This window comes from Corvus hawaiiensis, chromosome 3 (genome assembly GCF_020740725.1).
Source record: "Corvus hawaiiensis isolate bCorHaw1 chromosome 3, bCorHaw1.pri.cur, whole genome shotgun sequence".
NCBI lineage: Eukaryota > Metazoa > Chordata > Aves > Passeriformes > Corvidae > Corvus > Corvus hawaiiensis.
In genome coordinates this window covers 114,786,158-114,811,569 of record NC_063215.1, presented here as the reverse complement: position 1 = coordinate 114,811,569, position 25,412 = coordinate 114,786,158, and the positions used below count along the sequence as shown (strand labels likewise).

Genomic DNA, 25,412 nt, shown 5'->3' with positions numbered 1-25,412 from the left:
GACCAAGCATTGTGGTGCTTGCCTTCATAAACACCCACTTTAGGAAAGGTAAACAAATACGAATTTGCTGTGAAATAGGTGTATCTGTAAGGAGAGAATTTTGCAGGACAAATCTGCAAGTGAAAGTTGGGAGTTTTTATTTGTCTTGTGAACCCACAGTATGTTCGCTTGGCTGTGATGAACCTCTGCTTGCAGCACAGCAGTTTTGTCACCTCCTCAAAAGGCAGCAGAATTAGTGCTGACAGAGGTATAAGTGTGGCAGGCTTGGCTTATACCAGGAGTGGCCGATATGATTGACTTGGTGTAATGTGTCCAAGTCTCCATATGGGTGGCAGGTCTAAGAAAACTTATTGCACAGCCCAGAAAACAGCATAGTGGGAAAGGGATGCCGTGGTTCATAGACGGGAGTGGGTGGCAGCTCTCCAAGGCTCCCACTCCTGCCTCCTTGCCAGTCTGAATTGCAGAGCTCCCCAGTAATGTCATCCTTCAGAGTTTCTACTGTTTAATTTCCTCCAGCAGCAACCATTCCAGCACAGCGTTGCTGCTGGCAAGGCGAGGTAGCCCTGGTGCTGTCACTTCCATTTTGTTTTCAGCCACAGTTACCTTTGTAAACACAGGGCTGAACATCTGCAGTTTTGCTTTATCAAATGGTCCTATAATGCTGCAGACAAAGAAAAGGGAAGCTGAGGGCGTTTGAAAGTAGCTTAATAAATTAGTATTAGTATTGTAATTTGCTCACTCTTTACTTTTGGCTGCGTAGCAAAAATTACTTGGAAGACCTATTAATTTTATCATAAGAATGATGATGCTGTATACAGAAAAATATCTGGCCATATGCTTATATCTTTATTTTAAAGGACAAAGATTAATGAAATGTAATTTCCAGGGGAAAAAAAAATTATTATTATACATTATGCTTTCAAAGAAAATGGAGAGTAGATGGATTTAAAGCACTAATGTTCCCATTTGCACTATGGCTGTGTATATAATACATGCTTTTGAGAGATCAGGGTAAGTGTCATGTAAAGTCTATTCTTGAATGGCAGAGTAAATATCACAAATTCTGTATTAAACAGACAATCTGATGTGGACTTGCATGGATTTCAGTATTGTATAGCTGACTTCATATCTGGTTAGTACATTTTACATTCCTCTGGCATACTGTGCTGATTTCTTCTATTGCTGCTACAGCTGAGCCAAAAAGCTGATTAGAAGAACATTTAAAAATCATTAGTAAAGGAAGAATATTACAAAAAGGCCTTATAAAGCACATTTCTTAAAAAGACTGTTCTGGACACAGAATATGTTCAGTTTTTTACAATAAAGTTGGAACGTGGAAGTTGATCACTATGGTTGGAGGAATGGGCCAAAGTGGTGCTTGTTTTCCTTTTCCTGCTAGTTTTCTTCTAATATGAAATAGCTGCAGTTATCACTGTCGCCTTTTCCTATATAGGAAATACTGGTTTTTTTCTAGGCAGGTATAATGATTACTCCTGCAAAACTGTTGATGTAACAACAAATACCCCCAGCACTTCGCAGTGTTCAAGGAACCTGCATCATCAGCATTTAATCATATTCCACAGGTATTAAGTAATGAGTGGTTTTTTTACCATTAGAGAAATAGTCAGATCTGGGTCAGGTCCCAGAAGAATGAGAGTGTAAAGGTCTTGCACAACTTCCTAGTTGCCCACGTATGAATCGGCCGCTTCCCTGTTGTGCTTTAGTGGTTCAGGGAAACACTAGCAGTTTTTCATGGGTTCTCTGAGTCCTGTGCTGAGGTTGCTCATCTGTGGGCTCACAGTGCTGCTGTCCTCCTTTGAAAGAGAGAGATGCTTCAGGCTGGCATGTGGCATCTTGGGATTGATGACAGAGCTGCTTTTAGATGTCTGTCCTGCACCTGAACAGGTGACCCGCCCCCCCCCCCCATAAATTTCTTCTGTTTACTCAGGTCACTGGGATGCATAATGCCCTAAAGTAACCCTGGTGCTCCTGTTAATTTTTCTGTTAATGGACCCAAAAGAAAAAAATAAATCAGGTCTTGCAGAAGGCAGGTTTTCTATCTTGGAAGTATTTGAAAATGGCTGTGGGAGCTCAGGACCACTCCTGGCCTCCCTGTTCTTGTTGCCATTGAGCCTGTACAGCATTCTTTTAATAAAGCACTAACCTGCTCAGCCAAGTGGTAAATGTCATAGAGACATCTTCATGTTTGTTTGGGTTTTTTTTCTGTGTGAGGTGGAGTAAACGTCAGTAAATCCCTCATCTGATCATGGAGAATAAATTTGTTGTTGCTTTTGGGCATACTTATTCCATATCCTCTTACTTACTTGTTTTCAGGACATAAGTGACACTCATTTGCACTTGTACAGTTCCTCTATCTTGATTACCGAGCAGGCTGGATGATGTGGAGATTAGCAATGACATTTTGAAAGACCAAACCCCTGCCAGTGTCTTTAAAATTCGCTACTTTTCCTTCGTTGCATGATCAAGCCCTGGGGGGAGATGTCAGAGGCAGCTTCCTACAAATGTGAAAGCACTAGAAAACATGATCCCTAGCTTGTTTGACAGATGAAAGTTTATCCCAATGTTTGTTTTTTGCAAAGGAAGCAGCATTGACTGTTGATGAGACCTAGCAGAGGTAACAGCACCTGCTGGAGCTCCTTCTCAGCAGGGAAAAATTTTTTTCCCCCTCCACAGCAGCATTTTAGCTGGTTGTGAGACATGTGAACAGATGCCTTGGCAGGTCTCCAGCACCCATTGACACCTAGCATGGCTTATTTCCCTATCCTCAGGAATTCTGCTTCATTCCCAGGAAGGCTCAAGCATGTTCTAGATGGGTTCATCAGCTGATGGTGGTGCACCCAAGCGTACCCACACATGAGCTGCTTCTGATTTAAGACATTTTCCTATTTAATATTCTTAAGCACCAGTTTGTGGCAGCACTGTAGAGATTTCCATGAATGACTATGGGAGACTTCACTCGTCACTCACAGATTGACTTGAAAACCTTAGAAGAAGGTCAGTGGTGTGGAGATTTGACCTAATAACTTCCTAGAGCTACTGAGCAAAACAGATTAAGAAACTTTTTGAAGAGCTAGGTTTATTTTCTTTTCCTGAAGTATTGCCACAGAAATCTTCGCATCAGTCAATTGCTGCAAAAATTTTGCATAATCCAAACCAGGCTTTTGTTAATATTCACCAGTGTCCTTTCAACCCGCTGAATGCGTTTTAATTGATTTGGCGGGATTATACTGAAGGATAAAGTTAGTCTTTATTAGCACAAAGGAGAACAGTAGGTAATTTAAAATTTTTTAAAAATGTTATTTAAATAAACCAGCAGTATCTAATGTAGCAGTGAGTGCTTTCAGTAGTGTTAGGTATTCTGTGGAGGAAAACTAAAATACCTGTCAGAAATATGCTGATGATGGCAGCCTGCCTGGAGCTGAATTTATTGTAATAAAACCTCCCGGACTGGAATCGGTGCCGTTCATGCTCCTCGCCTCCTGAGCTGTTTTTGCAGTGCGTAAACCCACAGCCAGCAGCCGTCAGGCTGTGCAGGAGGCACCGCTGGGCTGCGGGGCTCCTGTCCTTTGCAGGAGGTGTCAGTCGGGCCATGGCAACGGGGGCAGGAGCCTGGAGGAGCTCAAAGAGTGGGATTAGAGGAGTTTACATCCTTTGACTGTGTGCCGGATCACTGGATTGAAATCACTTTGATAGGTGCCTTTGAGGATTTTGCAGGGTTGGTTGTTTTTTGATTTGTTTGGGGGTTTATTTGAAGTCCCTGGGACTGGGTTGCTTTGCTCTCTAGTTTTCCAGCAGCACCAGCATTGAGTTTAAAATGGATATTAAGACAATCCAGCTTATACTGACTGTACCAGTGGGGTGCTTCTTCATGGGACATAGGATATCACCTTCAAATCCATATCAAAGACAGACATTCTCTCCCCCTCCCTTCCCAAAGTGGTGTTGGTTGCTTTGGGAACAAGATGTGTTTCTTGCATGAGCAGCTCCATAGGTCCTTTTGTCAAAACAACTGAGTTTGTGAAAGTTTGGGGTTTTTTTTTTCCTTTCAGTAAAACAAACAAAATCTCCCTGCAGCGTACAATAGCACCCTTTTCCCCCTAATTAGCATCTTGGTCTGATGTCTCTGTCCTTTCCCTCTCCCATCCCTAAGACCCTAAAAAAATTTTGACAGACCACTTTTTGCACTGTTAGTATGTAATTGTTGGGGTCCCTCCCCCCTGGCGTGGGGTCCTGGGAGAGGGGCCCTGGGGGGGGAGGCACAGGGTTTCCCTGCCCCTGGTCAGCTTCATTCCCCATTGGTTGGTTTGGGTTCCCCTGCGTGGGAAGGACCCTCTGGTCCCCTGACTGGAACAGTTCCTCGGCAGAGCCCTGGCCATGTGGCTGGAGAAATAAACATCTCTGAAACACCTATCAAGAATCAGTCCATATATATTTCTTTTCCACAGGCCTCCTTGTCTGATACGTGTGTTACAGTATCCGCGCTGTAACATGTAATGACTAAAATGATGTAAGTGTTAAAGAAATAAGTTGATAACACAGGGAAAATGGGAAGGTGTTGATGAACTGTACTGCGCAAGCTGCCATTTACTTCTGTGCAGAACATGTACTGAGAAACACTGGGGAGGGCCTTACTAAACATGTGCTCATCATAGCATTGGGTATGAGTTCATATAAACAAAAAGATATGCTATTTGGGGTTTTTTTTGTTTGTTTTTTTTGTTTTTTTTTAAAAGAATAGTGTAGGATAGTAATAGATTTCAGAGTTTGGGACAAAATGTTTTGGGCAAAACACAGAAATTTAGGACAATTTTTTTTTTTTTTTTTGACAAAACCAGTCCCTATTAGTTTTGTTCAGGGGTATTTCGCTATTTTTAATGCCTCTGTCTGTACCCAGGGAACGATGTGATCAGTGCAGCTCTGCCCCTAGGCCAGCAGATCATGAAAGACCTGAGCATTTCCTGAGACAGATAAGTTATGACAAACCAAGTAGTTATTCTTTTTTTCAGCATAATTCAATTCTCAGAAGTAGAAATGTGATTTTGTGGTGTTGCACCTCTCCTCCAAAATTCTCTTTAATTGATCTTGTTTATTTGTATATGGAACAGGGGAAAGCAACAGTAGTAAGAGGAACTTCTTAGGAATATATTATTATCTTGTTCCCCCCACCCTTAACATCATGTATTTGTAAGTTCAGGGAATAGTGGAGATTTCCAGGGAAAATATTTTGTGATGTGCCTACCCTAGATTTAAGTGCAAACTCTGTAAAGAGGGTTCAGCACAATTCCACTATGTATCAACAAGTACCACTAGCAATGAAGAGGTTTTTACATGCATAGCAGTCCTGTTTACCAAACAAACTCTCTCAATGAGCTTTATTTAATTAACAAAGGAAAACAAAAGAAAAAGAAGAAAGAATAGAAGAGCTTAGAGATGGTGGTTGTCCTGCTGGTGCTCAACCTTTTTGATCCTTCAAGGTACTTACAAATTTTCCTATAGTCAAAAGCACCAAGGTGCATAACTGGGAGAGGTGAGGGTCTGTCTGAGACAGCCGTGGTTGAGCTGGTGAGGGGCCCTACGTGCAGTTCCATCCTTGCCTTTTTTCCCTTATCCAAGGAAATTGCATGAGGTCAGCAGTTTAGTTCCCCCAGTGATAGTCTCCTGACTGCTTACTTCATTTGGCTGCAAAGTGCTGAATTTTAGCAACCAGAAAAACTCTCAAGACCTGGAAGTACTGTGGTGTTTTTTCTTAATTTTTATTTTAGTATGCTGTATGTCGTTTCTGTATCAGGGAGAAATGAAACGGTTTTTAGTGGATGAAGTAGGTTACATGCCATTAAGGAGTTCTTAAGGTAAAATAATTGCTTTAAAGACATTAGGCAGAGGTTCTGTGTTATCAGCTAATGCTCTAAAATTGTATTTACTCAGTGGGTTAGCACTTCCCTGTGTATGGCTTTCCTTCTGTTAATGAGCTCATGTTCCTCATGGGCAGTAATTTATTCCATCAGGCTTTGGAAATAAGTGTCTTAGTGTTTCTTGAGAAGATTATTGAGACCAGGTAAACAAACAAAATACCACAGATTCTGTACCTATCCACACTTTTACAGTGTTGCTCAAACTGTGTAGAAAATGAAAATAGTTTTGAGTTTCTAAATTATTTGCTATTAGAGGAGTGCAATGCAAATAACTTGTTTCCATTAAACGTAGCTTTAACAGGGGGTGAGCATATTATACACACAATCAGGAAATGTGTAGGGTTTATGCAGGCTTGTTTGGGATGCAATTCTGGAATAAGGGTTAAAACATCATTTCTTAAATCCTCTGCTTTGTCAGCAGCATTCCTTGGTAGAAGAGTTTACCTTTTTTAAAACTGTTACTGCTGTACTTCCTTGTTGAATCCATGGAAAAACAATGCTTAAGGAAGCCAAATTAACTCCACTTTACACACACAAACTGGTAGCTGAAGATAATGTGTAAGGTAAGGAGGCTTTCTCTTACGCCTGTTCAAGCTGCTGCTGTTTGGTCTAGTCATTTAGGAAATTTTGTTAATAACAGCAGGCTCAGAGGTGAACAAAGGCTTCGATTTGCTGTGGCCTCCTGTGTGTAACCTGGCCTGAAAGACTCTGCTTCTAAGCCATGCCTGCATATGTAAATACAGCTCCTCGTGTGCATCTCAAAAAGTCCCCAGTTTTGATCTCACAGTAGTGAAAATTGATTTCATTACCCTTTTGCAATCCTTGCAATAAAAGCAAGGCTTCAAGTTAAAACCCTGGAAAGCATTATTGTGAAGTGAGAGGGGAAAGCAGAGTTTGTGGGGACATCTTTTATCCCACCAGCACCTGCTGTGTCTGAGGGCATTAACTTAAAATTATCAACCAGTTGACTTTTGTATCCCATGAGAAAATGGAAAGATCTGCAGTAAAATTATTTATTGTTCTTAATTACAAAAAAAAAAAAGCACAAGAAAAAAAAATTAAACAAAACCAATTCCCACATCCACAAAAAACATGTTTTAATGTGGAAAGCCAGTTTCCTAAGTTGGCATTTATCAGGGACTAAGGCCACTGGAGGAAAGTGGTATTACATAAATCGGATGTGCAGTTCTGAGCTAAATAAATTTTTTAATATTTTGCATAAATTAGGGAAATTAAATTATGCATAATGTGCATAATTTCATCCTTTTGTAAATGATGTTCCCACAGTTAGTGATTAAAGAACATGGTGCAGCCCCTCGAGTTTGAACAATTAGACCTTCCACATCTCTGTCTATAGATAGATATTCCTTAAGCTCAGCAAGGGGACGGGAGCGTGCGCTAGCACTTGGCTATGATCTGCTCCCTCTTTTTGATGACTTAAGAGGGCTATTCAGGACAGAGCATCAGCCTGTATGAACACAATCAACCAGCTTGAACAAGTCAGATTATTTAATTAGCCCTATTAAGACCCTTCTATTTTTATAACTTATTTATGAGTGTTCTTGCTAAGCTTAGAAGGTCCAGCTTCAGGTATCAAAAAGATGTTTTCAACTCATGTTGTTAATCTTGAGGGGTTCTATACTGTGACTCCATTACATTTTCATCCCAAGCAAACAAAAAAAGGCTCTGAGAAGAAGTTGGGAAATTCATGTCTGCAGTCCCAACCTGCAGGTTTCAGGCATAGGGCATTTATAATGTCCATGCATGAGGGACACTTGCTTCGTTGCCAAAATGTGTATTGTATGCCTTTGCCTTAGACCATAAAAAATCCAGAGAATATTTATTTCTTTTAACAGCCATTTCGAAGTGTCTTGGTTTCTCCCCAGGGGAGAAATGCTCCTCAGCCATTGTTTAAAGACTACCATGCTGTGAGTATTTTACTTGATGTCCAGTGCTGAGAAAACAAGGTGATGCTTGTTTTGAGCATCTGCTTTGCCACGGTTTTACTGAGATCCATGTTCTACTTTTATCTATGTTTTTTGAGAGGAGCAGGAAATTATTTGATGAAATAACTATTAAATCAAGCTTCATGTTTCCAAAAAACAAAACCTTTTAAAGCAATTCTGTCCAGAATTTAATACCTTGTCATGGTTGTACTTCCAGAGTGTTTGAAAGGGCTCTAATTTCATCACAAGGGTGGGACTCTTGTCCACCACCCCAAAGTTAAATTCATTTGCAAAGAAGAAAAAAAAAAAAAAAAAAAAAAAGTAAAATTCTGATGTCTGAATTCAGTCAATGAGCTTTTTCTTTCTGATGCAACCACTTTGGGGTAGTTTGGAAGATGAAACTCCTATGGTATGGAGTAACTTTATGCTTTGGAAAAAAAAGAAATCACTGATGGTTAAGGGCTGGCTTGTGGCTTGAAGCTCTGGCTGTTCTGGTATCAGTAAAGAAACAATTAAACAACGATCAGTCCCAAGGTGATGCTGAAACAATATATGGATTTGGAAGTAAGGTTAAGATGTTTTGAAAGTGGAGGGTACCCATGTGAATTATGGTTCTGCCTGAAACTATCTCAAACAAATGTGGTTTGGATAAATCCAGGCAGATAGCATCTGCCAGCTCACTTCTGAAGATCTTATCCCACTTCAGCTGCAGGTGAATGTGCAAAATTTCATCCTCTTAGTAGGGAAGTCTATATATGTGTTTTAGTGCATGAGGTCGTCAGTAAATTATTTTAATAGCAAATAAACCTTTATTACTTTTGCTCTTGCTTTATTGCATTTGCTGCTCTACATTCAATATGTACAGCATTGGCATAAGATAGCTTGCATGCTCACTAGTGCATTAGCAGGAGAGATGGAAACTGTGTTCCAAGACGATAATACTTTGAATTTGGTACTGTTAAAGCCAGAAGAAAAAAACAAGACAAAAACCCCAACAGTTGTTGCACATCAGGCTCTGGTAGAAGGCTAGGAAATAACAGCTTATAAATGAAGCAAGTTTCTCACAGAATCATAGAACATGCTGAGTTCAAAGGACCCATCAGGATCATTGAGTCCAGCTCCTGGCCCTAGTGCTGGAAGGTGCCAAGGTGAGACAAAATTAATATGGTTTCCAAAGTACCAGGCTGTTTTTGGACACAGCTTTCAGGTTAAAACAGAACTGTGAGCAATTCAAGATAGCAATATAAATTAAAAAAGGGACAATGATAAAAAATGTAAAAGATACTTAGCATAGTATTAGAATATGGAGGGTACTGATCAAGTGAACCCTGCACATAGGTTTAGGCAACACTGAAAAAATCCCACCCCTTGCTCCACAATTAAATATTGAACAGTACACAGAAATAACATGGAATTCAAAAACTGAGATAAATTTAATGTGGATTAATGTTATTTTGATAAATGTGTTGAGTAAACTGCCTACTGTAGTAATCCTCTTTGCCTGCATATATACCTGTCTAACAGAAGGGATTTATGATGGTGCTGGGGAGCACTGCATGCAGCAACTGCAGCACGATGATAAGTAGCAGAGTCTTGAAGAGACGGGCCTGACATGGAGAGGAACAGCAATGTGTATAAACAGTCAAAGGAAAAAACCACCCAGTTTAGTTTGAAAGCAATCTTACACTCGCCATATTAATTTTAACATTATGTGTGTGGAGTAAAAGTTGCTGTAGAACCCGAGGAAGGTCTTGTACGCTCCAGTGTACTACTTTTTGCATTGACATCATGTGTGGTAAGAGGACACCAGCTCTCCTGCCAGCCTGACCTGGTTCCCTATGGAGGACAGAGCCTTGTCCAGGTTTTCACTCCTGCTGGTGGAAGGTGAAGTAGGAACAACTGGCTGATTTACTGAAGTTGCTTTGGATTTGCACCCTACTGCCTCACAGACAAGAATGTCACACGAAAAGTCATTTTACTTAAGACTGTCATACAACTGTATCTTCAAATGCCAACTTTTCTATATCCTTATGACCTTGCATGGCATCCCTGGAGATGGTACATACCATTACCAGGTACTTCTGGCTCTGGTTGTGTCAGAAGGCAAAGTACTCACTGAGTGTTGTTTTACCTTTTTCACAACATAAATTTGGAGACAACTGAGAGAGAGGTTTTTACATAAATAGCTTGAAAAGCCAACAAAACCTATTTAATTTTGTTACTGGAGAACTGCTGGCAAAGGACTAGGCTCTCTTGCCAGTGACCCAGCCATTAAATGGGCTCAGGTATCAGGGATCCCGCTGTGCGAGTGTAGACACAGAACAGGTCCGTCAGTCCCTCTGTGGCGTTTTCCTTTCCCGCTCACTGCTTGGGAAGCTTTTTGCACATCAACATAACGGGGTTCCACATGCTCAGTCTTGGCTTTCTTGCCCTTCCCTAGATTGGCACCTGATGGGACAACAGAGCAAAAGAGTCTTGTCTGGTGCATTACACTGAGCTGAGCACACTGTTGTTTAGCGATACACTCCCCTTTCCATGGGCACAATCAATGCTCCATGCCAAGAAGACATGGTTTGTGTCAGGTGAGTAAGGAAGCAGCACAGTGCTGTCCTCCACTGCTCAGGAAACTGCAGGAGACATTTCTGAAAGTGAGGTGTCAACAACTCCACGGTACAGGGAGTTTGGAGAGGAACTTCCCTGGGCACATCTGGAAAATGAGGATGAAAAAAATGTGTGTTACTGGAAATTTTGGGTCTGCACAGTTAGATGGATCCCTGGTAGGAAATTAATTTGTAGGCTGACTGCTGAACCCATCAGTCAGTGTTTGTCACTCCTTCTTCTCATCTCCCATTCTTTACTACTCTTATGGAAACAGGCCAAGCACCACTAACATTCTCATAGAATTGAACTGCATTTGTTATACATTCCTTCTTGTCTGAGATACTGTCTGAAATATTAAATATTTTTCATTTGCTGTTTCTTTTAAAAAACCCTGTATTTTATAGGGTTGTAACTCCATGCCTTCCCTCCCTTTCATTGTTTACACTGTTCACTGTTGTGAAAACTTTTTTTCCAAGTAGTTAATAATGAAGAAAACCTGCAAGTGTAATACAGTCAACCTGAACACAGAGAGGTGAAGCTCATGACCTGAAAAGTAGTAGCTTCCGAGTGGGTTTCTTATCAGTGCACTGCAGAGATGCAGCGTAATTTTGAAGTAGTTTTTCAACTTCATTAATGAATAAGACCAGTATTTTTCATAGTTAAGTTATGTATGAAAAAGTGGGTATTTTATTATTTCCTTTTTTCTTAGTTTTTAAAAGCTTGATACATGTAGCGTTGGATCAAGGCACACACAAAACTGGCCAAAGGGCGTACAAAGCACTTTGGTTTTTAGTTGAAGAAACAGAATGATTATTGCAACAGAGTGGCTTGGGGTTTAAACATGAAATAGCTCATAGTTCAGCAGGAAGGCAGAAAGAAACATGTTACCTTACAGATTTACCAAGGAATTTCTGGATAACTGTGACAGTAATGGGCAGTATTCCTGACTGTAACAGCAGTATTCTGAACACAGACTTGTATATGCATTGGAATAGCTGCATTCCCCATTTGTCTGCTCATCTTTGGGACTACAGTTTTTGAGACCTTGCTTTTATTGCCTTGGGTTTTGTCTGCACTCTTTTCTTGTGAAACTTTTCAGCCCTTTTTCTTTTCAAAGCAGTTTCAAAGTGTTGTCTCTGTCTTCCTGCCCTTGTCTCCCAAATGCCTGTGAGCATCCATCAGTATTTTCTCTGTAATATACAGACCACTGGTTCTGATAACCAAAAATCTATTCCTAAACTGTATCTACCCCCTTGGTTTGTAGAGTTTACCACTTTTTTTTTTTTTAAAATTCCTTGTTAAACACTTGTCAAAAGCTTCAATCTCATGCATGTCATCAATTTGATTATTCTCTTTTAAATTGGATTTCACCGCTATTGAATTGATATATCCAGACAGCTGATATTGCCCATTACTACACACATTTTTGTTTATTGAATATTGTTGTGGTTTACAGATTTAATAGACCCAACACTGAAAGTTCTGTGAGTTTTTGTAACCACTTTTTTTGATCTTCCTGATTTGCCATGTTTAACATTGTTTTATTGATACCAAAGTGAAAAATGGCCTGTGCTTACACTTACAAGGATCTCAGATGAATGTTCTGACTGCTCAACACGGCAAGAAAATTCACTTTCACAGTCAACAAGTCATCTTACTCAGTAGAACACAAAAGTTAAATGGTCTGTAACTTCAATATTAGCAAGGAAAATACAGTACAAATTACTAAAAAATACTAAAATATAGAATTGTGGTCAGGTATCCCCACTACATTAATCGCAGCAGTAGCCTGAAATTTGAAACTTTTAATAAAAAGTTCTTAAATATAAATTATATGGCAAATGTACAGTACATTGCTTTGTCAGTCTTTTAATCCAGTGTTTTGCAGAAGAACAGCAACTTTTAAGTCAGTCTTTTCTTGTTTTCTTTAAAAAACAAAGCAAACCCAAAAAAACCAACAAAACCCAAACCAGTCTTTCATGTCCCTCAGTATCATGAGTGTGAATGATCTGAATCTGGAATACCACTGTCTCTATAGCTCCTGTTACTACTGCTTTCACTGTGGCTGTTCTTGTACAGATTCATGCCGTTAGGTGGGAAAATGGTGTGTATTACAAATTCCTCCTTGGACACTTGGTCACTGGTTATTGGTATCATCTGGAAAGAAGTCTCCCTGATTTCCAGGATGGAGTTATCCTTCTTAGTTCCTGCTTCAGCATAGTCGTCTTTTCTCCGGCGTCCCTTGCTGTAGGTGCAGTTCCGGGAGAACAGGGACCCGTTTCTATGGACATACCAGCAGACCAGGGCCAGCAGCCCTATGGCCACCAATGCCACTGCGCCGCCAATGATGGCGGCCAAGGGCAAGCTGGAGTTTTTGTAAGGTTCTTTCTCCTGCTCCCGATTGAGGGTGGTGGTAGGGTTGTACATCTTAAGAGGCGCCGTCTCAGTCTCGATGCATTCGGGTGTTTCATCGGAGAGATAAATGTTGCTGGTTTCCATGGGAACCATGCACACACGGTATGGTGACTCTGGTTCGAGAGCCGTGAGCAAATAGTCGTTTCTGTCGCCTGTAACTATTGTTTCAGTTATAGATCCAAAGGCAGGGCTGTGACCCATCTTGAGCCAACTCAGTCTCAAAGCAGTCATTGGTAGTGCAACTTTCCAGGAGATGTGAATAGTTTCCGTGCTTACAGATTTCACAAATATTGTAATGATTTTGCGTACTGGGCTTGCTGTGGTTCTGTAGTTTTTATTTAGGTTGGGAGTCTTGATGTCTGGTTGTTTGGTCACAGAAATGGGCCAGTGTCCCTGGGCTGGGTATAATGTGTTTGGTACTGCAGTAGTGATTTGGATGGTGCTTATCACGCCATCATCCTTACAGTCAAACAAGTCTGCGCTGAGGTCTTTGATAGCCATCCCACGTACTTTTTCTGGTGCCTGACACATCAGTCCACGTACATTCACTTTTAAAGGCAATGACTGTAACCAGTCGCGTACCCATTTCATTTTGCACCCGCAGTGCCAAGGGTTGTTGCGAAGAAAAAGTTGAGTGATGTTGTCCAGATCATCAAAGACACCCTGAGGTAAATTGCTAAGATTGTTATTGGACATATCTAGTCGATACAACTGCCGTAAGTACGAGAAAGCATTGGGTGGCACACGGTTGATGTGGTTTTCTTGGAGATAAAGCTTTCTTAGGTTTGTTCCTGGCAAATTCACTGGTGCAGCTGTGAGTGAATTGCGGACCAATGACAATTCTGTAAGATTGACTAGATTCATGAAGACTTTGTCCCCTAATCCATGATTATTTAGAAGATTTCCATCTAAAACAAGGCGTTTTAGATTTGTAAGGTCTTGAAGGGACAGCTCAGAAATCGTGGAAATACGATTATCATCCAGGCGTAGTTCTTCTATGGTTTTAGGCAAACCCCAGGGAATGGTGCTAAGGTGATTTCGAGAGAGAAAAAGAAGTCTGAGATAGATGTTGTCCCGGAAAGCTCCATCCTCTATGCTAACGGCAGAAACAGAATTATCATCCAAATGCAGTTCTTCCAGATAAGGAATTTTTGAAAGTGAATCATAAGTAATGGTCCTTATATTATTCTCCTGCAAATGCAGTTCCTTAATGTACTTAGGGAGGTTAGTGGGGAATTCATCTAGGCTGTTGCGGTATAAATATATTCTTTCAACCCTAAGCAAGTTCTTCAGTTCTGAAGGAATCCCAGCATTATTTATTTGATTGTTCTGAAGGAAGAGGGTAGTTGCATCCTCTGGGATTCCTGTAGGAATAGACGTCAAATCGCGATCATTACAATATATGAAACCCACATCACAGCGACAAACTGAAGGGCATGGCTTGGCACTAACAGAACAAGGTGCCATGTCAAGTAACAGCCCTATTTTAGTCCAAACTAGGAAGATGCTCCAGGTAACACTAATCATGGTCAGGAATGATGAGATTTGTATACAGTTCTGATCTTCAACAATCTAAAAAAACCAAACAAACAAAATTATCCAGATCATCAGTGAAGAAACCGCAATAAAAAATCAACTTCAACATTACAGAAGACATCTGAAATACACATTAAACCAAAATTCAAGGGCATAGATGCACTTTACTTTGTTTTCCTTACACCTGTAATTCTACTACTTTTACTAATTCAATTAACTAATAGGTTATTCTGCATAGTGATTGAAAATAATATAATCAAGTATGTCTGATCTGTGAATTGTTTTGCTTAAGCAACAAGACTCTAAGGATTCCTTCACATTTCACGTGTACCAATAATCTTTGTTCACAGATACCAGATAAGTACAGAAATGAAGTCACACCAGAGTTCAAGTAAATCATTCTATATCTGAAAGATAAGAAGTAATTCCTAAGCCAGCTAACTTCCCCAGGAGCCCTTAAGTGAACTATAAAACCCTAACCAAACCCGCAAGTCTAGTGGTAGCTATTTCGGAAGTTCAGAAAAAGCCCTGAAGGCAAAGCATAAAATGCAGACAAAAGAGTGAGGGCCAGTGAAGACTTTTTCCCAAGTCTTTCCAAGTGGTCAACTTCACAGGGTGTAACTTATAAACACTGTGGACTACTTTGCTTGGTTTTCAAGCTTAAGTGGGTGTTCAGAAAGGTGAATGTTACAACTGGCAGGTAACTGGTAGAGCTATTGCTGTCTAGTTCACTGGATGAAACATTTCATTACATCCTTAATTTCATGTTTAAATATTTGTCATTCTCAAAAGTCATCTTACTAAGTAGCACACCTGTAAGAGTCTATTCGGCAGCTTTAACCACATTTTCCCATCTTGTTAGTAGCATGTATAAATTAACTCTTGAGACTGAGATTGTACTTTGCATTGGTAGTGTGTTTGTACACCGAGCTCAGGTAATTAGCATTTTTATAGCTTTTAAGACAACATAATTCAATTACCATTGTAATTAGGGTTGTGAGAACTCCTGCAAGATGACCTATGCATTAAGCGGTGTCATGACCTTTTCTCTTACGGGTTCATATATTAATTGAACTTTATTCTCAGAGGCATGGAAAGGAAAATAAACTAATTATTGATCCTACCGTATTTAAAGGTATGAGTAAATTCTGTGCTCGAGGATATCCAGTAAAGGAATGTCTTTCTGCCCAGTCACTCTTACAGTTTACTCCATGAAGCAGTTTTTTCTTGATGGCGTTTACTCAGATGGTCCTTGGTGGTGGTGTGTGTTTCCTGACTCCTTGCACAATACTCAATGAGCATTCCAACCAAGATTTATCATGGTACATAAGCACACCAGGCCCCGGTGTAGAAAAGCTTCAGCTTCCCTCTATTTTTGTCCTCATGTAAAGTCTGTGAATGAAGAGCCTCTTTTGTTTGGTTTAATGCCTTTAGCAGGAATTACTTTCTTTGTAACTCTTGCAAACTCTTCTGTGCAGCGTAGTAGTCGGAGGAGGGAACTTCAGCACCGCGTGATAGAAACCATTCATTATGCTGAGGCTCCAAGGACTGCAGCCTCTTCAGGAGGTCAGGAAAAGGATGCTTTTTCCTATCCAGAATTATCCAAGTATGACCTTTGTACAGTAGCTACATCCTGATATATCCACACCTCTTTGAGAGAACCATTTTCCGACTCTCACTTTTTAACACTTCTTCCAAATTTGTAATGCAGGAAAGAATTCCTCCTGTGCTGCAAGAATTCAAGTTACTCTACCATAGAAACATCAGGCAATTCAGATGGTTTTCTTCATTATAAAAAACCCCCACAAAAAAAATATTTCCTTCCCAGAAAACTCCCCTTTGAAAGCTTTCCTCGAACTCTTAATGTCCTGCAAAAGTAAAAACAAAAAAATTGGAATTAATAACAACTGGTGCACACTAGTTTTAAGAGTTGCATCCCCTGTACACATCAGTAGCACACCTTGTTTCCCCAAAGCATTGGTATTTCAGCAAAACACACAGAGCTCTTTCAGAAAATGTTTTGCTGTGTAGTTTCATGTTACTGCAGATTTGCTGGAACTGTATTTTCCCCCATTTCAGTAGAAAAATAAAGGCAGAGAGTTACAAAATATTTGTAAATTACGTTTTTCACCTGATGTCAAATGCCAGTGTTACCTCCTTGGAAAGGGCCAAAATGGTTGCTTGTCTTGTGTTCCTGGTAAATAGAGATAGATGATGATCCTCTCCTTGGTTTTAAGTGTAAGGGGAGCTAATTACTGTTCGCTAGTTACTGGGTGAAAAGGGAAGCATTTTTGCCAAAATATTGTGTGAATATTTCCCATTTGCAGCATGCTGATTCTGAGCTTGGGACTAGCCAGGCATCTCTGTCAGCTCTTCAGCAATACATAGGTGGGTTTAGTGTGTAAAATTTCAAAAAATAAAAATATTCTTTCTTTCATTTGTATTTCTTACAGAACTCTAATTATTTTTTAAACAGCATTCTTAACTTGGGCTACTTCGTATCACTACATAAAGTATCCAGTGAGATACCAAGTCCATGCTCCCTGTGAGCTTTTAGGTAGCATGTCTGAAATGGAAGTGGTTAAATTTGAAATTAAACAAATCCTTAACGTTTACTTGCTTTTCCCTTTTGTGACTTCACGTTTGTCCAAGGGACGAAGCACAATCCTCGGAACCAAAATGCTTGGCAGGAACAGCGTGCTGAGTAATGCCTGCTTAGCTGCCTTCCTGGGAGCAAAACTAGAACAGCTTCTGGTCCTCCATAAAATACTCGACCTAAACACAAATGCTCTCTGGTTTAAAACTATCTTTTGCAATTTGTAGCAGGTCTGTTATGAAACAGACCAGTCATACTCCTTATAGCAACACAGAATATGCAGTGATATCAAGTTATTTAAATAGATACAAATTCTGCTGCACCTTTTCATAGAAAAATGTTAACCATTAAAAAAAAACCCCGAAGCCTCCCCCCCCCACTTGAGAGATGATGTGACTGTCCAGTGAGGGAGTGAAAATCTTTTCTCTCCTGCTGCTGCTTTCGTGCTCCTCTGAGCTTTGTTTTCAGCACCTTGTTCTCAGCAGTTGTCCAATGAAAATAAGAACTCAAAATGAGAGACCCCCACTGTGGCTTAAGTAAGTATTTTTATGTATGCTTTATTTAAGGCAAAAACTCAATCTATGTGGCCACATTTTAGAACAGAAGGGAATGCATGTTTATTGGTAACTTATGTAATTTGGTTAAATTATATAATCATTATGAAATAGAACAAAAAAGCTCTGTATTCTTCCAGTATCTAGCTTTCTTGCTCTGTATTACTCAAGCGTTTGGGGAAAGAAGCCTAGGCCCTATTCCTAAAACTTCGAAATAAACAACAGCTTAATAGCTGTAGAAAAAAAGTGGTATCTCTTAGGAACTAATGTGAAGTTGTGATAGAGGGTATTTTCTGGAAGGGTATGGTAAAATAGGAATATAAATTCCTTTAATAGGCCTTTGAAGGCTACAATAACTTTTAAGTACTTAAAATCATAAATTTTCTTTAGAACTCTGAGCTGTAAAAAACTTGTTAATATTAAGCAAAACGTTGGCTCTAGTATGCATACATTACATAGATCCATGCACACACAGAAAGTAAGTTCATTTGTTTTACCTTTCTAGCATATAAACTGTTTCCTCTGTGCTTCATTTGATAGTCATCTCTTCATTTATTGCCACTATTATAATAGCAGCAATGTGTAGGATTAAAATGAAAGCACTAAAGCTCATTAAGTTCCTGGAATTTTTTTTATCCCTTCTCTCAAAATTACATGAAAACAAGAGCAAGAAAAAGAAAAGGTCTCTTTGGAGAAGACGACACTGTTTCAAAAATGTGGATTAAGACTATACCCCCCACTCCCTTTTCTAAACTTAGAATAGTTTTCTTCAGGTCTTGATTGTTCGATATCTCGCACTTCCCTTTTATATCTCAAGCCATAGCTGAAAACAATGTTTTTGCATATCAAAGGCTCCAGTGATCTGTCTACAGAGACGAAGGGAATCCTGCTGCCATGCTCCAACTTTCCTCTTCTTGAGCTGTCTCTAAATATTCCCTGACACCAAGTCATTATAGCTGATCCGGCAGGATGAAAAGAAAAGTGACCCCCACTGGTACAGACACTGTGTCCAGGTTTCTGCAACATCAGACTGGGAGGCTTCATGGACACATGGTTTTGAAAGAAGCCATTATTTTTGAACAGACCAAAGATTTTAGAAAGTCTGTGCTAAAATTAATTTTTAAATGCAAAAATCACTCTTTGTTTTTTGGTAACAAAAGTAACATTGAAAATATTGAACAGCAGCCTTTTTGCTCTTTATTCTGAGTTGATGTTTTCCTGAACTTTGCTGAACCACATGGTTAAATTAGTTTTCCTAGGACTGTGTAAGCAAGTGAATTACCAGAGACAGCAAGAACGTGTGGGCCTCGCATGTGGACTTATCGCTGTGGTACAGCTAAGGGGACATCTCATTTTAAAGTGCTCAATGTAAGCTGAGCTATAGGAAAAAAAAAGTACCTAAGAAGAACATTGTATTTACTCTAAAGTATGGAGTCCAGCTGCACTCACTCTACTGTAGGCAGGCAATGGCTTAACAAAATAAATAGTTTTGGTATACTTGAAAAGTTGGGATTTTTTTCTAAAAACAGCATGAAAGGTTTCTTTCCAAGCTGTGATAAAATGTGAACAAAATCAAGACCTGCCTCACTTGAGGTCACACAATGCTTATTTGAATTTCTAATCTACCTCTGTGTTCTCCAGCAGGAACTCTGGTAGTTCAGTGGCTTCTTTCTTACCATCAGAGTAACAGAGGAAAGGGAAACTACTAGGTATTTTTAGGTTATAAATGACTAAACTATCATTCAAAGCCACCACTAGAATATACATACTTGGTAAGCCAATTTGCTTAACCAGTGTACTTCTCTTCCAGAATTAGCTCTGTATTTGTTTAGAATCTGAAACATATCAGAAACACAAAATGTGCTTATTTTTTAAAATACTTGTGAAGTCCATCTACTGCTTATAATGTCAGTTGTGCTTACAAAGGTCATGCTGCAGCTTAAATAGCTTCACCAACTTTTTTTTTTTTTTTTAAGAAGTTCCACAGTGCTAATCTAGACTTAAAACAATGTCCACACTTTGTTTTCTTTAAGTGTATTACTCAGGTTTAGTTGATAGTGACAGCAAAATGCTTTCTAAGCACTGTCTAGGAGCTGCAATTTCCATGATCATCATATTTCAGGAAGGTGCCCCAGTCTTTTGTTTGGTGCTAGGCAAGCAGAAGGTTCTCTAGCGGTCTTTCTCCAAGGGGTAAAAAAATGCAAAGGAATTTGTTAAAGTGAGAGTGAGCCCTTCAGTCAGGCTGCATCACTGCGTGTTGGTGAAATTTTTTTTTGTTGTTTCTTGTTTTTTGTTGGAGGTTTCATTTACTTGCAGAAAACTCGCTCCCACTTCTTGTGCAGCAGGAATAATACTGCTTCTGTCTTATTAAGTCTAACTCAAGTGTCTTAAAAAATGGAAATTTTTATGTGATCTGCCCTCAAATGCACATAAATCTGACTTAAAAATGAATTCTCAGTAAAAGCTTGACTCCACACCTAAGATCAGCCAAACCAGTATTTGCTGTAGAGGATGGAAATGAACTCTGAGTGGTTCTCTTCTGAAGTTTACTTCTAAAATCTTTCCTAGTTTTGAAGATGCTGGGTTGAAAAGACACAGACTATTACTCTATTCCTTTTCCCTCTCTTGTTTTGACTACTCTGCTGCAGGAAAGGTTGCACGTTAAGAAAACACTTTGAGGGGGAGTCTTTTGCAATGGATTTTTGTTTTGTTTTGTAGTGCTCTTTGAGTTTAGCCAATTATGGCTTCTAGGTTTTCTTTTGAGAGCTGCTGTTGAGGTAATTTGTCTGGGCATTAAATAAAAGAATAGAGAACAAATGCTGCCATTGTTTCAAGGGAAAAAAATCTATTTTCCCCCTCTTGACATGTTTAAGTAGAATTATACCTGATAGGGAGTTTCTGGCACAAAACTCCAGACATGTAAAAACATTACTTAAACACTAGATCAAATTTCAGTAGTTTTGTTTCTTTCCTTTTTAAAGCAGTTGTTTGCTCATCCCCTGATTACTAAATTTGCTCCTCAAAAAATTATAAAGAATGTGAAGCTGTAAGAATGTTTGGATTCTTACAGGTCATGAAAGGCAAAGGAGAGTTAGTGATGCCATAAGATGTGTACTGAACACTTTTCAAGATTCCTGCCCTGAGTGGTATTTGGCTGCTTATTAAAAATAAATGTAAGCAATCACATATTAATTCTTCTGTGCATTCCTATGCTTTGAAGTGATTAAGGAAAAAAACTTAAGAGCTAACTAGCCATTAGCATCCATGCCATCCAAGGAGACAAAGATGGCCATCTCCCAACTGAAGCCACTTCAAATAACTGCAACTGCAAAGTTCGCAAACTCCAGCAATTGCTTTGATTAGTCACCATTGCCTTACACAGTATCTGACAACTTTTAGCTACTAGTAACAGAGGGAAAAAAACCAAACCAAAACAAACACCAAAAACCCCAACCCAGAAACTCATCTTTATTTTGTTCTTGCTGTAAAATGTATCCACTTTATTTCTGGAGATCAAAGCTCGATGTGAGTTTACTACAGAGTTTTTTGCCCACTGGGGGGTAGTACATGCTACAGAACCTGTGCTTTTAAGAGCCACAAGTCAGATGTTTTTTGCTGCTGTCCAGTTTTCTCTGCTTTAATTACAACAAAGTCTCCTGTTGAGAAAAACAGAGACAGCCTGCAAAGGAGGGAGTTAAAAAAAAAGAAATAAATCACTCTTTCAGAGAGTTTACAGAATTTCCCATGCTGATTGCTTTCAGTATTTATCTGGTTGTTCTCCAGTTAAAATGGTATAAGGGTACAAAAAAAAAAAAAAAGAAGAGGAAAGAGAATTAGCATTTTAAATATATGCCAAGGACTGTCACTGTTTCTGGTATACAGAAGGAGCACAGAAGACAGGAAAAAATACAGCTTTTAGAAGTGATTAAAAGGGATGGAAAAATAAAAAAGCTTGATAGCAGCATGAAGTAGAAGGATTAGAATAACCTCAGTATATTTTAAGATAATTGGCTTTCTGTAAACCCAGGTATACATTCTGTTTATGAAATATATGAAACCCTATCTTAAACAGGGCAGTATTGTATGGTTTTGGAATAAATTAAAGGAAACTTGAAGGTGGGTTTTCTTTTGAGGGAGGGAAGGGCACTGAAACCTCTTTAAGTATGACCTAATGCGTGGCATATATTGACAAGGAAAACATAGACTGATCTTTCTGTTTTAAAGCAAATAATTCTTTCTTTATACACTTGAATTGACTAATGCATTTTTCAGTCTAATTCAAAGAAATCTTCATTAAGATGCCATATCCCCAGGCAATAGATGATGAGCATAACTGATGTTTCCATCTTTTTGGACAGTAAATTTTAGACAAGGAAATTGGGGTCAGGATAAGGAACTGCTTTTTAAAAGTCTGAACATTTTCAGCCTCCTTGTATGAATGATTTACATGGAAATGCAAAATGTGAATCTTCTTGTTTCAAAGAGGCAAAGAGAAAATACATTCAGCTGACGTGCAGGAGTAAGATTTAATTGTAAAATAAATTCCGCGTTTTGGTGTGAATCTGCTGTAGAAGATACTCCACTGTACTCTTAGTAACTGAGAAGAATTGATCCCTTGCAGAAGGGAAGCGACTTGCCTTCAGCCTAAATTAATGACCCATCGGTAACAGCATTCCATGTATTAGTTAATTACCTACACTCGTCCTCGCGTTTGCAACACTCCTCGCAACTTTGCCTTGATGTGCCAGGGTTGAGCTCAAACCCTTCTGCGGTCAGAGACATTAAAATTGAGGCGACCTCAAAGAGCAAGACTGAGCCAGAAAGGCAGCTGTCTGTGCAAGAGCTGAGCTTTTATTCACCAAGGGGATGAGCTTGGAAACTAAGCAGGAATAAAAAAAAACCAAACCAACCAACCAACCCCAAAATCAGAAAGCTGTGCCTGGTGCTGTGAGCCATGGCAGATGCTGGGAAGCAGGACCGCTGCGTTGGGAAATGCAGGAATACTCGGGTTTTGCCTGATCAACTAAGTTGCAGCTCCTAACTGCGTATGAAGAAAACGGTTAAAACAAAAGATTCTGGCACATCCAGCAGTCGTGAAACGATTTGGGGGTCAGAATCATGTAGAGATAAGGTGTACAACGAAGTACGTGGTGCACTATTTATTTGCAAGCCATCTATAAATGAATAAGCTGCGCCTGTATGAGGGCAGGCTATCACTTAAATACACCGAAAACAGCTGAAAAGTTGATTAGAACTAGGCGAGGACCTATGAAATTAGGATTTGAGGAGGATTATGAGCCAGCTCTTCCTCCCAAAGAAAGTGGGGCGTCAGGGCGGGAATTTGGGCCTGTTGCATTCTTTCCGTGCAACCATTTTGTTGCCCATCTTCTCGCCCGCAGACTTTGTGGTGCGGGGGGCAGCGCTGCGCAGGGGCGCGAACGCATCGCCTCGGCTTTTTTTTTTTTTTTTTAATAGATGCCGCAAGAAGGGATGGAGGGAGGGGGAAGTTTCCCAACCGTGGGAGCGATGCAGGGTACGGGCAGGAGCACCCCCCACCATCCGCGTTAAAACGCGCGGCCGGGGTCCTACCGCCGCGGGGCGCGGGCGCTGCTCTGCGGGTCCCCCCGCGCTGCTCTCCGCCCCCGCGCACGGCGGGTTTGCGCTGGCTCCTTCTCCTGGGGCCGGGGCAGCGCAGGCACCGCACGCCTAGCTCGGGGAGCCCCTGGGTGCGCTTCAAATGTGCGGGCTAAGCCCTCTGCGCTCCTGCGCGCCCCGCCGGGAGGGCGGGCGGGCGCTCTCCGCCGCAGCGCCGTGCCCGCACCCCGGCGCTGGGAAGCGGGTGGTGGTGTGGGGAACGCGCCCAAACTTCCCTCCACATCCTCCTCCTCCCCTGCACCCCCCGACCCGCGCAAGTCCCGCGGAGGAGAAAAAGCGCTTATCCCGCGCTTACCTGCGGGAAGGGGCGGTCCCGGCGGCGTCGGCGGGGCCGGGAACGGAGCGCGGTGCGGAGCAGGCGCTGCGCTGTCGCGGGGCGGCCGCGGACGGAGCTCGGCGCGCGCCCCTCAAGTCGCGGCGGCAGCGGCGGAGCCGCGGGGGCGGGGCCGGACGTCACGGGGGGCGGGGCCGGGGCCGGGGCGTGGCGCGGGGCCGCCGCTAGGGGGCGCAGCAGGCGCCGCCACGGCCCCGTCACGCGGGGGGCGGTGGGCGAACGTGGCGGCTCTGCCTCGCACGGGGGGCTTTTAAATTATCTCTTTACCCTTTTTTTTCTGTGGCAGAGAAGCGGTGGTGCCGCTGGTGGCCATTCCGGGAGCGGGGTGGCTCCCGTTCATCCCCCGGTTCTTCCCCTAGTGCCCGGTTTTGGGCTGGGCAGGTGATCCCGGCTCCCCAGTTTTGGGTCCAAGGACCAGGGCAGGCCGCGAGTTTCACGAAGGCGCTTAAAAAAAAAACCTATTTAAAACACAAAAAAATTTATAAATTTCCTCAGTCTCAGTCGCCACATGGCTGTGAGCGCCGTCACTCCCCTGGCATCTCTCTGGCTTTGGCACTTCGTGTAAGGCATTGTAGGCTATGGCAGCTTTGGAAGATTTGAGGTTTTCCCGGGGTGATTCCTTTTGGAATCATCAGTGGATACTGTTCCACTCGGGACGGCGCTCACCTTACCTTATCATGCCCAGCAGGACTGAGATTGAGGGGGATTGTGTCCTGGCCAGGCTGCAGTCCTTAGGGATTTTTCCTGAAGTTTCTGCTCTTCAAACGCAACCAAAAATTTATAGCAGTTAAAGGGCAAACTAGAAAACATCTTCCCCGGGTGTTTTTTCATAAAACCCAGTTTCCTTTAACCATAGCTTGCAAGTACACATGTAGCATTGTTTTCGGTAGATGTGGTTGATGTTTCCATTGTTTTGGTTTTTTAAAAATTTTCCATCAAACGGGTTTTATTTTGCCAGCAGACAGCTGAGCATCCTATTCTCTTCATTAGCCATGCACAAGTCATCCTGGCCACCTCATGCAGGGTTTTGACCAGCTTGTTCTCCAGTACAGAGCCAAGGTCTGGGGGAAGGCTAGCTCCCAGAAAGTCTCTCCGCTGATCCTAGTTATCTTCCACTTGCACTTTTTGCTGGAATCAAAAGATTACAAGACCAAGCTCCATGAATTTCAAAGAAGGCTTGACTACTGTAAATCCTATGGAAACTGCTACATAGGTGCACCTTCAGTGTAAAGTTTGAATACTTCAATCACTGGTGTTTATCTTTTGTCAAAAACAAAAGCAGACAAACTAAAAAGCGTCAAACCTCATCCTTTCTCAAGAGGAATTTTAATAAATTTTTGAATGCTGCTTGTTGTATTTGATATTTAGATATATGAAATGTTATATACGTGCTGTATTTATTGTACAAATTAGAAAAAAATTCTGGGTTGAATTTCCTTGATAAGGAGGGAAAAGGATTTTTTCGCTGTCGCTTCAATTCTAATCTTTCCCTGAAGAGAGTAAAAACTAGTAATAAATTGACTTCAGGTTAAGGTGCAATTGTCTGTATATCAATACAGTCCTGGCAGTGAGCTGTGCCTAAACCAGCTCAGAATAATCAACTGTATTGCATATACATCTTAATGCACATCTAGCATGTTATAGGCATATGGATACATATGTACACGTATTATACGAACAGTGATACATCTGGTGCTACAGCATGCCTGTGTCTCATCATGTGGGACAGAATAGTGGGCTGTGGAAATGCCAAGAGTTTCGAAATGCTGCAGCTATCTTGTAGATTTTTTTTTTTAAAATTGAGATTCTTTTACGATTATAGTAGTATTTTTCAAGAATGTT

General features: G+C 40.9%; 2 protein-coding genes across 7 annotated transcripts in view; one reads left to right on the top strand and one right to left on the bottom strand.

Annotated features, from left to right (window-relative positions):
• The window catches only part of MACROD2 (mono-ADP ribosylhydrolase 2), an 895,327-nt gene that overhangs the window by 93,304 nt on the left and 776,611 nt on the right, over nt 1-25,412 (top strand). The window lies entirely within an intron of this gene.
• Nucleotides 11,140-23,555, bottom strand: FLRT3 (fibronectin leucine rich transmembrane protein 3). Its single transcript, XM_048298697.1, has 3 exons — nt 23,532-23,555; nt 15,556-16,299; nt 11,140-14,467 (listed from the first exon to the last, which is right to left on the bottom strand). Exon 3 carries the CDS (start codon nt 14,420-14,422, stop codon nt 12,473-12,475), a length of 1,950 nt encoding a protein of 649 aa, XP_048154654.1. The 5' UTR covers nt 14,423-14,467; nt 15,556-16,299; nt 23,532-23,555; the 3' UTR covers nt 11,140-12,472.

What these genes read in the sequence shown, in the direction of transcription:
- FLRT3 (XM_048298697.1), bottom strand. Translation starts at nt 14,422, where the DNA reads ATGATTAGTGTTACCTGGAGCATCTTCCTAGTTTGGACTAAAATAGGG.